A 12,747-nucleotide genomic window follows, 5' to 3' on the forward strand; every position below is an offset into this window, starting at 1 on the left:
ACGGTTCCCTAGGCTGTTCTGTAGTCTTTAGTAACATTTCCTTCTTTAAAAAGAAACAAAAATCTGTGTTACTAATATTGGAACATTTTTATTAAAAACAGAGGGACTTCCCTGGCAGCCCGGTGGTTAAGACTCTCACCTTCAACTGCAGGCGGGAATAGGTTCCATCCCCGGTTGAAGAGTTAAGATCCCACATGCCAAGCTGTATGGCCCCCCAAAATTTGAATACATAAAATATAAAAACATATGGAAGGCCTGGAAAGCAGAAGGAAGACAGTGAAAATTGTCCTCAGGATCACATCCAGAGAGAGCAGTGTGTCCCCTTTGGGACATGTGATCACCTTTATATACTTGATGTAAACAGCGTTTTTTTCCTTGTACACCTGTGATGCCTGGCACTCTTAAGATCCGGCCGCCCAGTGGGAACACCGTGGACTTGTAGGGATGTGTTCCCAGTCTTTCCCAGTGGAAAGTAATACCGCAGCAGGCGTACGTGGTGAAATACTCCTGCTCTCATTCATTTCCTTAGGAGGACAGTCTGGACGTGGAATTGCCAAGCAGTCTTTTGGAAAAGATTTGGGACTCCCCTGGTGGTCCAGGGGTTAACGAACTGCCTTGCAGTGCCGGGGGGCGCGGGTTCAGTCCCTGGTCGGGGGACAGAGTGCCACGTGCCTCAGAGCAGCTAAACCAGAGCACAATTGGAGGGCCCGTGCACAGCGCTTGAAGATCGTGCATGCCACCACAAAGACTCCAGGCAGCCAAATAAATAAATTAAAAAAAAAAAATTCTTTTTTAAATCTGTGACTTGACAGGCAAATGTGTTTCGTTGTTGACCTGCATTTCCTTGGTGACTAGCAGAGTTCTTCGTGTGTTATTATCTGCACGTTTGTATTTTTTCTTGTGTGCATTACAGTTTGTCTTCCTGCTGACAGTGGGGCCTTTTTTTTTTTTAAATTTTATATTGGAGCATAGTTGATTAATAATAATGCGTTAGTTTCATGTATACAGCAGAGTGATTCGGTATACACGTTCGTGCGTCTGTTGTTTTTTCAAATTCTTTTCTCCCATTTAGGTTGCTGTAGAATACTGAACAGTTCCCTGGGCCGTACAATAGGTCTTTGGCGGTAATCCGTTTTAAGTGTAGCTGTGTGTACATGTCCATCCCTACCTCCCGGTCGGTCTGTCCCTCTCCCACCCTTTCCCCCTGGTAAACCTAAGTTCGTTCTCTTAAGTCTGTGAGTCTGTTGTCTTTCGTAAATCAGTTTATTTGTACCACTTTTATTTTAGATTCCACGTGTAAGCAATATCATTTTTGAGATTTTTCTTTCTCTGTCTGACTGCAAATGGCATCGTTTCATTAAACCAAATAATCTTCCATTGTGTATGTGTATCACATATATCCGTCAGTGGACATTCAGGGTGCTTCCATGTCTTGCCTGTTGTCAGTAGTGGGGCAATGAACATTGGGCTGTGTGTATCCTTTCAAATCATGTTTTTCTCTGGGTATATGCCCAGGAGTGGGATGACACGGTCATACACTAGCTTTTTTAGTTTTTGCAGGAACCTAAACACTGGTGGCTGGTTGTATGTGTGCATGCTTGGTTGTGTCTAACTCTTGCCACCCCACAGACTGTAGCCCACCAGCCTCCTCTGCCCATGGACTTTTCCAGGCAAGAATACTGGAGTGGGTTACCCTTTCCTACCCCAGGGGATGGTTGGTTAGGGTTAGATTTTTTTTTTAAATTAAAGTATAGTTGCTCTGCAGTGTTTCAGGTGTACAGCAGAGGGATTCAGTTATACATAGAGATTATTATAAGGTATTGAATACAGTTTCCCTGTGCTATACAGTAGGTCCTTGTTGTTTATGCTAGTGTGTATCTGTTAATCCCAGACTTCAGATTTATCCCCGCTGTGGCCTGTTGTAATCTTAATTTTGTTTTGTATGTCTGTGAGTCTGTTTCTGTTTTATAAGTAAGTCTGTTTGTATCATTTTTTAAGATTCCGCATGTAAGTGATATGATACGGTATCTGTCTTTCTCTGGCATACTTATTTCATTTAGTACGTTAATCTCCAGGTCCATCCGTGTTGCTGCAAATGGCATCATTTCATTCTTTTATTCATGGCTAAGTAATATTTGTGTGTGTGTGTGTGTGTGTGTGTGTGTGTGCGCGCCGTTCCCTCCTCCAGGGGAATCTTCCCGACCCAGGGATCGAACCTACGTCTATTATGTCTTATGTTGGCTTTTCCCTGGCTGGCCAGAGGTGATAGTGGGTGACAGGATGTCTGAGCCAAGAGTCACCCTCCTCTGATTGTTGTCTAAAGGCTGTTCCATCTTTTGTATGCAGACACCTGCTGGACTGTGTATTGTCCTCTGAACCATCCATTGCATCGTTCAAGCTGTTTGGATAACTTTTTTTAAAAAATCAGTGACTTTATTTTTGGCTACACTGGCTCTCTGTTGTTGCATGGGCTTTCTCTAGTTGCGGCGACGTGGGGGGCTACTTTCTAGGTGTGACACTTGGCTTCTCTTGTCGAGGAACCCCCGGGCTGAGTAGTTGTAGCCCCCCGAGCCTTGTTGCCCCACGACGGCAGGTGAAATCTTCCCGGCCCCCCCGGGATTGAACCCATGTCCCGGGCATAGGCGGGCAGATTCTTAACCCCCGGACCCAGCAGGAAAGACTTCACCTTACAACTGCCGCCTGCCCTTTACTTTTAGTATTTAATGCCGACATACAAGGGTACCTTTCTTAGGCTGTTTGAGTTGGCAGAACATTCAAGTTAACTCTCATTTCAGCAGACTGACTTCGCCAGACTGCTCAATGTGTGAACGTTTCTTTTCTCAACATAATGCCTATTTTGGTTAGTTTTTCTGGCCTCCCCGTGTGGCTTGTGGCATCTTGGTTCCCTGAGCAGCAATGAACCCAGGCCCTCTGCAGTCAAAGCACCGAGTTTGAACCACTGGACCACCAGGGAATTACCTGGCTTTTTTTTTTTTTTTTAACTTGTTTGTTTTAAACTAAATTCCCTAAGCTGGGTTAATATTTTATTAATCAGGAAGTGAGTGAAGTGACTCAGTCATGTCCGACTCTTTGCGACCCCATGGACTGTAGCCCACCAAGGTCCTCTGTCCATGGGATTTTCTCCAGGCAAGTGTACTAGAGTGGGTTGCCATTGCCTTCTCCAGGGGATCTTCCCGACCCAGGGATTGAACCCAGGTCTCCCACATTGTAGGCAGATTCTTTACCCATCTGAGGCACCAGGGAAGTCAATTAAGCTGAAAGTGGAGAACAAACCTGCCCACTTGCGGGGTCCCGCGGGGTGACTGGTGATCTGATGTCTTCGTCCAGTTACCGAACCCTCTGAGCTGCTGTCTTTGGGCTCACGAGCAGGACAGTTGCAGAGTCCGGCCCCCGCTAGACGACAGGGGACGCTGGGGAACTTGGGGGAGGAAGTCGGTGGTCTCCTGTAGACCAGCCATGGAACCCGGAAGGAACCTTTCTCCTGAGGACACAGCAAGAGAAACATGCCTAGGGAACTCAGCTCTCAGCGCAGCCGCCTGGATGGGGTGGGGCCGGCTGCAATGGCAAGGTCTAGAGCAGATGCACCTCCTGGGCGCTGAGCGGGTGCTGGGTGTGTGTGCAGAACTATCCCGTCCCGCACGTCAGGCAGTAGGTGACAGCTCCTCTTGCGCTTATGCTCTGCCTGCTGGCTGGCTGATCACTGCCATCTCGTGGAGTCTCCTCTAACAGCCCTGAGGTCGTCTCAACAGAAGACAGCTCTTCCAGTGGACGGAAGGGTCCGTCCGAGGCTCATTTGATGGCTCAGGCCAGAAGAGTGTTTCAGGACAAAGCAGCAGACGCATGGCTGGCTCATTTGTTGGGAGTTTGGTTCTTGTAACACCCATGAGCTTTAATTATGGCGTAGATATATATATGCATGTACAATATACATCATAAAGCTTCAGCTTCCCCGGTGGCTCAGATGGTCAAGCATCTGCCTGCAATGTGGGAGACCCGGGTTCTATCCCTGGGTTGGGAAGATCCCCTGGAGAAGGGAACGGCTACCAAAGCATTGATGCTTTGGAACTGTGGTGTTGGAGAAGACTCTTGAGAAGTCTCTTGGACTGCAGGGAGATCCAACCAGTCCATCCTGAAGGAAATCAGTCCTGAATATTCATTGGAAGGACTGATGCTGAAGCGTCAATACTTTGGCCACCTGATGCAAAGAGCTGATTCATTAGAAAAGACCCTGATGCTGGGAAAGATTGAAGGCAGGAGGAGAAGAGGATGACAGAGGATGAGTTGGTTGGATGGTATTCCAGACTCAATGGACATGACTTTGAGCAAGCTCCAGGAGTTGGTGATGGACAGGGAGGCCTGGCGTGCTGCAGTCCATGGGGGTCACAACGAGTCAGACACGACTGAGCAACTTCACTTTCACTTTCATATGCATGTACAGAATGCCTGCGTGTGTTTTCCCAGGGTGTGTGTGTGTATGTGTGTGTGTATGCGTTAAGTATGTGTTAGGGAAAGCTAGAACTGGATATGGAAATGGGTGAGAAGTGAAAGTGTTCGTCACTCAGTCGTGTCCGAATCTTTGCAACCCCACTGCTCCTCCTTCCATGGGGTTTTCCAGGCAAGAGTTCTGGAGTGAGTTGCCATTTCCTTCTCCCTCCCCAAAAAAGGTTTTATCCCTTTGTATATGGCAATTTCCTGAAATAAGTCCCATAAAAATACTGTTGCAGTGTGAAGTGAGTATTTCTCCATATCACCGTTTGAGTATTTTCACACCCATGTTTTGTTTAATGTTTGTGTGAATTGTATTTTGCCCCCATATGGCAGTGTGTGTGCCCATGTGTGTGTGCCGTCTGTGTACCTCCTCTTCTCTGGTATGACGTGCCAGAGTACCGCCTCATGTGTGTTTGCACCTGATGTCTGCCCGTTTGCAATTGCAGCGGGGACTGGCGTGGGCAGACATGGGTGGATTTAATTCCTTAAAGTCATTGAAGGGAAGTTACCCATGCCCTTCACAGAAGGGCGCAGTCGGGTTTGGGGAGGAGAGAGTTCCCAGGAACCCTTGGCTCATTCTTCCTTGCTTCCCCTAGACAAGCAGATGGTCAGCGTTCGGAGGACCACCCAGGAGCACCGCAGGACCCCCGGCAAACCTCTGAACCCCCTGGCAGCAGGGAAGGGCCCGAGGTATCCCTGGAGGCCCGTGGCCGGGCGGGCACTCTGCCTCGCGATTACCGGTACCTGGAGCCGCGCACGCCCCTGGAGCCACCCGCCCAGGGGCAGGAGCCCCGGCCCCTGAGCGCCGCCGCGACAGCCCGGAGACCCGCCCTACAGAGGCCACAGCCGCCCAAGCGCGAGCTCTGGCCGCCGCCAGGGGACACGCCCGGCCGGCCTCACACCTCCGTGGCCTCCTCGGAGGCGGTGGACACGCGGAGCACGCGGCGCGTGGAGGAGCCCACGGCCCGGCCCTGGCGGGAGGCGCTGCTTCCCGCCCCGTTCCGGCCCCTGCAGACCTCCGCCATGGACAGCTCGCGCTCGCCGTCGCCGCAGTTCGCGCCGCAGAAGCTGACGGACAAGCCCCCTCTGCTCATCCAGGACGAGAATGCTGCCAGGTAGTGTCTCTCCCTACCTTCTTGCCCTGTTTAGGGCTCCCTGCAACTGCCGGAAGGTCCCGTGCATCCTTCCTTGATATGAACATGTGCCCCCGTCTCGCCCCACCCCCCGGCGGCCTTGACCCTGCTCCCCACTCTGGCAGCTGGGACTAAAACGGAGAGGACCCCCACAACCTCCCACCCCCTCCAGTGGTCACTTGGATTTTTAACTTGCTGTGGACTTTCCGGCCCCCCAAGGGCCAGAGGGTCAGCATGAGGGTCACAGTTCACTTGCTCAGTCGTGTCTGACTCTTTGAGACCCCATGGACTGTAGCATGCCAGGCCTCCCTTTCCATCACCAACTCCTGGAGTTTACTCAAACTCATACCTACTGAGTCAGTGATGCTATGAAACCATCTCATCCTCTGTCATCCCCTTCTCCTCCCACCTTCAATCTTTCCCAGCGTCAGTGTCTTTTCCAATGAGTCGGCTCTTTGCATCAGATGGCCAAAGGATTGGAGTTTCAGCTTTAGCATCAGTCCTTCCAATGCATTTTCAGGACGGATCTCCTTTAGGATGGACTGGTTGGATCTCCTTGCAGTCTAAGGGACTCTCAAGAGTCTTCTCCAACACCACAGGTCAAAAGTTAATGACAATGCAATACAACCTGTTGCTCCATTGCACCCTGTGGGGCCAGCTGCTAGTACCCTGGACAGCGCAGAGTATGGCTGTTTCCATTGTCCCAGGAAAGTTCTGTAGAGTCTTGACTCTACCCGTTTGAAATGCTTGCCTTTTGGTGGTGCTGGGTCTTCCCTGCGGTCACGCTTGCTTTCTCTAGCAGCAGCGAGCAGGGGCTTCTCTTGTCATGGAATTCGAGCTCAGTAGTTGCCGCGTCCCGGCTTTGTCTCTCCAAAGGATGTGTGATCTCTGTGGACCAGGCTTCGAACTCGTGTCTCCTGCATGAGCAGGTGGATTCTTTTACCACTGAGCCACTGGGGAGGTCCCTGAACTTTATTTTACCCCCGAAGACAGTGCCACATGGACGTTAACTGATAGCATCCTGTTTCCCCATGGATGGAGCTACAAGTACAGCTTATCTGGGGGTTAGCATCGCCCTCAGTCACTCTGAATGCAGCTGGCACTTAGAGATCCTTTTTACTGGTCACATTGAGGAGCTCTGAAAAGGAGGAGAAATGATGCTGTGGTTTGAGTGGAGGGTGGAGTGTGTGGGAATGTTGTTGATGAGCTGACGTGGGCCTCTTGGTCCTCGGGCCCTGGTCTGGGACTTGGGCTCCTCTGAGGAACGTGGGTGAGTGTTTGCTCGGTACTCCTGACCTCTGTTGACTTTAGGAAGTTGGGAGGGGGTGTTTCATTTTCTTTCTTGCCCCAAGAGAGTGTGGATTTTCTCACTCTTGTCTTTTCCAAGAGTCTGAGAGGAGTTTCCACAAGCAGCGGCAGTACTTCTTGACAGTACCGAGTGGGGGCGTCTTGACGCATCCACTGGTCTCCTGTCTTGTATGTCATTTTTGGGGACCACAGAGGTTTTCTTGAACCAGCGTCCTTTGCTGCACTGGCCATTGTAGAAGGCCGGGTTCTGGTCAAAGGAGCACAGTGATGGGGCAGATGGTAACCACGCCACTCCTACCAAGAAAGGTGGCTTACCCTGTACCGAGTTCAGTGTCCCCGTCCCCAGGGCCGATGTTACAGGTTGGTGGCAACCTGAGAGAGTGGAATGCCTTTGAGATCCACCATGAACTCTGAGCCAGGGTTCATGAATGGAGACCTGCTCCATGCCCGTCATCAACTACCAACCCGACGGGGAGTAAAACACATCGGACAGGGCCTGCGAGCTGCCTGGTGCTTGTGCAGAGCTCGGAGACGCTCGGGGCTCCCCTGGTGGCTCAGACGGGAAAGAGTCTGCCTGCAGTGCGGGAGATGTGGGTTTGATCCCTGGATTGGGAAGATTCCCCCCAGAAAAGGAAATGTAACCCACTCCAGTATTCTTGCCTGGAGAATCCCATGGATAGAGGAGCCTGGCGGGCTACAGTCCACGGGGTCGCAGAGAGTCGGACGCGACTGAGCGACTAACATAGACAGACACAGACACTCGTCTTTTGTCTGTGTGCCTGCTGACTGAGTGCTGCCTCATCTCCCTCCATATCCCATATCTCTCCCCTTGCAGTTACCTCTACTTGGGGAGCCAGCCAGGGCACAGAGCAGCTCCTTTGTCCTGAGACACGCCTGCTCGAATTCAGCAAGCGGGTCGTGCAGTCTTGTGTGCCAGTCCAAGGCAGGGATGCAGAGAGCAGGAAAGTGCAGCCTTCCCACCCTGGGGGGATTTTAGAGAGTAGTCACTCGCTCGGAATAAAAAAATGCATCCACTCTGGTTCCGAAAGCGGGAAACTTCCTTTGAAATCTTGGACATTCTGAGGTTGGTTTGTGTGTTTGCTACAAGGTGGGGACCCTGCCCAGCAGCAGGTGTGAGCCTGAGATATGATGGCTCACAAAAGCATTGGCAGGAGTTTTCCTGGAGCCTGTTTGTGGGTTTGGAGTGTGTGTGTCTGTGAGGAGGGACCCAGGAGGACCTCTTCAGGGTCATTGAGTCACCTCGGGCATCTCAGGCTATGAGAATCTGCCCGTGGGTGGTGTGGTTTATCAGACTTAGGGTGGCATGCCAGGGGCTTCCCTCATAGTCAATAAAGAATCTGCCTGCAATGCAGGAGACCTGGGTTCCATCCCTGGGCCAAGAAAATCCCCTGGAGGAGGGCATGGCAACCCATTCCACTATTCTTGCCTGGAGGAATCCCAGGGACAGAGGAGCCTGGAGGGCTACAGTCCACGGGGTCGCAGAGAGTTGGACATGACTGAGTGACTAGAGAGAGTGAGACAGTGGCATGCGGGCTGAGGACTCTCTCGGGACTGGGTGCTGCTGGGGACCGGGCCCTCTGGGCAGAACCATCCAGACTCACTTGGATGGAGCCTGGACAGTGGCCAGGGCCCAGCCCACACTGCGTCCTCCACCCCTCCCGGGTCCTGCTTCTCGGCAGGAATGGATGCAACCGGGGCTGTAAGGTCTGGTCTGCTGTGTGGTTTGTCTTTATGTAGAGGGAGCAGCAGAGAAGGCAATGGCACCCCACTCCAGTACTCTTGCCTGGAAAATCCCGTGGACGGAGGACCCTGGTGGGCCGCAGTCCATGGGGTCCCTAAGAGTCGAACATGACTGAGCGACTTCACTTTTACTTTTCACTTTTATGCACTGTAGAAGGAAATGGCAACCCACTCCAGTGTTCTTGCCTGGAGAATCCCAGGGATGGGGGAGCCTGGTAGGCTGCCGTCTATGGGGTCGCACAGAGTTGGACACGACTGAAGTGACTTAGCAGCAGCTGCAGCAGAGGGAGCAGCTCATCAAACTTCCTGAACGTGGAAGTCTGCATGGGTTTCAAGAGGAGAGGTAGTTGTGATCAGGAATGACCTGGAAAACCTGCTTTGTCAGAAAGGGTATCACAGGCTGCAGAGGATTTGTTTCTATTGCTTTGTTTTGTTTTTTTTTTCCCCAATCAAGTTTCCCCACAAAACGAGGGCTGGTGTGGAGATGTAAATACATGCTGAGTAGGGCTTCCCTGGTGGCTCAGCTGGTAAAGAATCCTCCTACAACGTGGGAGACCTGGGTTCGATCCCTGGGTTGGGAAGGTCCCCTGGAGAGGGGAAAGGCTACCCACTGCAGTGTTCTGGCCTGGAGAATCCCATGGACTGTGTAGGCCAGAGGATCTCAAAGAGTCGGACTTGCACTTTCACTTTCACTCACTCCAGTATTCTTGGGCTTCCCTTGTGGCTCAGATGGTAAAGAATTCGCCTGCAATGTGGGAGACCCGGGTTCGATCCCTGGGTTGGGAAGATCCCCTGGAGAAGGAAAAGTCTATCCACTCCGATATTCTGGCCTGGAGAATTCCATGGACTGTATAGCCATGGGGTCGCAAAGAGTTGCACACGACTGAGTGACTTTCACTTCACTTCACTAAGTCACTAGTAGGTGGGGAGGGTTTCTATGCGTGGAGGGAAAAGCATGCAATGAAGAGGGGTCTTGCGTATGTTTTCCTGCTTGGGTGCGATGCTGGAATTTTCCTTCTCAAGTTGAACACCTTGAGGCAGAGGAGGGTCAAGAGACCCAAGTTGAGGGGCCAGGGGCAGGAACTCCTAGATCTCGTCTCCCCAATCCTGGAACCTGTGACCTGCATGGGCCCATCTTTTGAGCTGGGCTTCCCTGTCTGGAAGGCCCCCCCTCCCCCTACCATGGGACCAGCTGATTGGCTCATCTGAGTTCTGATCATTGAGCCGTGCCTGGGGCCACAACGTGTCTCCAGAGGACGACCCTTGTCTTGGCAGAATCGAGCGGGTGATGGACAACAACACCACGGTGAAGATGGTGCCCATCAAGATAGTGCATTCGGAGAGCCAGCCGGAGAAGGAGAGCCGCCAGGCACTGGCCTGCGTCCCCGAGCCACCTCCACTGCCCCGGGGCCTCGAGCGGGACCAGATCAAGACGCTCAGCACGTCTGAGCAGTCCTACTCACGGTTCTGCCCCTACAGCCGCCAGGGTGCCGAGCCCCAGCCCGCCACCGGCACCCTGGGGCCCCCCGCCAAGGAAGGCCGGGCCTCCCCTCCTGTGCTCAGCTACGTGAAGGCCAAAGACAGGACCGCCGACGACCTCAAGTCAGAGGAGCTGGCCCGAGAGATCGCGGGCAGGGATAAGTCGCTGGCGGACATCCTGGACCCCGGCGTGAGGATGAGAACCACCATGGACCTCATGGAGGGCATCTTCCCCAAAGACGAGCACCTCCTGGAAGGCGCACAGCAACGGAGGAAGCTGCTGCCCAAGGGGCCCTCGCCCAGGACGGCGGAGGAGAGGTGAGTACACCACCCCACCCACCTCCGCCCCTGTCCTTCCCTGAGTGCGGTTCTAACCATTCTGGGGCCCGTGACGTCAGTTGGGCAAAGAGGGAAAAGCCATGTTTCTAGCAATGCCCATGGGGCTTTTTCTCTGCTGTCTGCCCTTGGGACACTTGGCAATGTCGGAGACGCTTCTAGTTGTCGCCCCTGGGTGAGTGGACACGGTCAGGGATGGTGCTCATTGACCTACGAGGCACAGGACGACCCCCCACCCCAACAAACAGCGGTCCAACGCCAAAGGTCACTAGTGCTGAGGTGCAGAGGCTTGTTACAGAGAGGTGAAAGTTGAGGCTACGGAGGATATGTGTTTACACAGGAGGCCTTCTGTTATGTATTTAGCTGAGGGGGTGAATTTGCTGTAATTCGGTCGCACAGTCGGACACAACTGAAGCGACTTAGCAGCAGCAGCAGCATTCTGTATAGAGGGCTGGGGAGGAGCTTCCCTGGTGGCTTAGATGGTAAAGAATCCACTTGCAATGGGGGAGACCTGGGTTCGATCCCTGGGTTGGGAAGATCCCCTGGAGAAGGGAATGGCCACCCACTCCAGTATTCTTGCCTGGAGAATCCCATGGACAGAGGAGCCTGGCGGGCTACAGTCCATGGGGTCGAAAACAGTGGGACATGACTGAGCTGCTTTCACTTAACATTCACATTTGGAGGCTGGAAGTCACAGATGGCAGTGACATTTCTTGCTTGTTGTTACGACTGGAGATATTATCATTTCAGAGTACTCCAGGGGATCTTTGGTTGGGAAGATCCCCTGGAGAAGGAAATGGCCACCCACTCCAGTATTCTGACCTGGAGAATCACACAGAGCAGCCTGGTGGGCCACACTCCCCGGGGGTCGCCAAGAATGGGATGCGACTGAGTGACTAAGAGTTTCACGTGTTTCGTTCTGTAAAGGACCCTCTCTAGCCTCTTGTATTCAGTCACCTGCCCACAAAGGTGCACCTGCTTACATCTGTCCTGTTGGTGCACGTGGTCTCGGTGAGCATCGCTGATCGATAGTAGGCAGGAGCACGAATGTCGTGTAGCAGACAGGGGCTCAGAGGCCGCAAATGTGGCTGCTGGTGGAAGGAAGCCCAGTCAACTTGGGGCCTGTGGCCACACTTAGAGTAGCAACAGACAGCTCCCCATAGACCTCAGGCTCCCCGAGAAAATGATCTGTGCCCTCCTCCCCCGCAGGTGGGGCTTTGGGTACCATTGGCAGGGGGTTCTAGTTCTCGGTGGCTTCCCTGGTAGCTCAGACTGTAAAGCATCTGCCTGCAATGTGTGAGACCCAGGTTCGATCCCTGGGTTGGGAAGATCCCCTGGAGAAGGAAATGGCATCCCACTCCAGTATTCTGGCCTGGAAAATCCCATGGACAGAGGAGCCTGGGGGGCTACAGTCTGTGGGGTTGCTAAGAGTCAGACATGACTGAGCAACTTTGTAGTTCTGGCCTCAGCACCTGCCCTTTCCACACTTTTGTTTGCTTGGTTGATTGATTTTTTTGGCATACCCCCTAGCATGTGGGGTCTTTACTTCCCGACTAAGGCATCAAACTCTTGTCCCCTGCGTTGGAAGGCAGAGTCTTAGCCACTGGACCACCAGCGAAGCCCACTCTGTCCCTGCTTCTGCTGTCTCCTCTCTTCTGGCTCGTGTCCTTTCATCAGCCCCATGGTTCGCAGGTCCCAGCCCAGGTTTCAGGTGTGTCTATGGGCACATGATCGGAGCTAATGTGGACGTTCTGCTGTTTTGTTCCCTAGGAGGGAGGAGACCAGCGTGCTGGCAGCCGCACCCTTGGCCACCAACTCCGCCTACTACAGCACGTCGGCTCCCAAGGCGGAGCTGCTGATAAAGATGAAGGACCTGCAGGAGCAGCAGGAGCCAGAGGAGGACTCAGGCAGTGACTTGGACCACGACCTGTCAGTCAAAAAGGTAGGGAGGCCGAAATCCGGATGAGAACGTGCTGGTGGGAGGCCGATGGTGGCCCTCGGGTCCACCCCCAGCCTGGCCCTGCACCATGCACCATTTGTGTTGGGCGCGATGCTGACATTTGGGCCTGCGTGTGAAGCCTTTTGTGGAAGAGGCTTCTGTCCTAAGGAGGTCTCTCCACAGGACCTCTGTGCTGTTGCTCTGTCATAAGATCCAGTGTCAAGAGAACTTGGTGGCCACCAGTCTCTTTCATTTTAAGCTCAACTGGTAATAATGTCTCTT

The 12,747-nt window shown here is 52.9% G+C and overlaps 1 protein-coding gene across 12 annotated transcripts in view; it reads left to right on the forward strand.

The window, feature by feature from the left end:
- The window catches only part of SHROOM2 (shroom family member 2), a 152,850-nt gene that overhangs the window by 114,080 nt on the left and 26,023 nt on the right, over positions 1-12,747 (forward strand). For 11 of the 12 annotated variants that reach the window (XR_015159015.1, XR_015159017.1, XR_015159016.1 and 8 more), the window contains 3 exons: positions 5,106-5,624; positions 9,987-10,508; positions 12,297-12,468. Coding sequence is in view for 6 of the 12 variants with exons in the window: in XM_086387891.1 (XP_086244017.1) it covers positions 5,106-5,624; positions 9,987-10,508; positions 12,297-12,468 (1,213 nt within the window). In the remaining 6 variants the exon portion in view is untranslated. Of the gene's footprint in view, positions 1-5,105; positions 5,625-9,986; positions 10,509-12,296; positions 12,469-12,747 lie in introns of those variants that run through there. The other variant, XR_015159020.1, reaches the window with a different exon arrangement.

The sequence above is a fragment of the Bos grunniens genome, chromosome X (assembly GCF_055505025.1).
Source record: "Bos grunniens cultivar Pamir isolate PY7600 chromosome X, Bosgru_T2T1.0, whole genome shotgun sequence".
Classification (NCBI taxonomy): domain Eukaryota; kingdom Metazoa; phylum Chordata; class Mammalia; order Artiodactyla; family Bovidae; genus Bos; species Bos grunniens.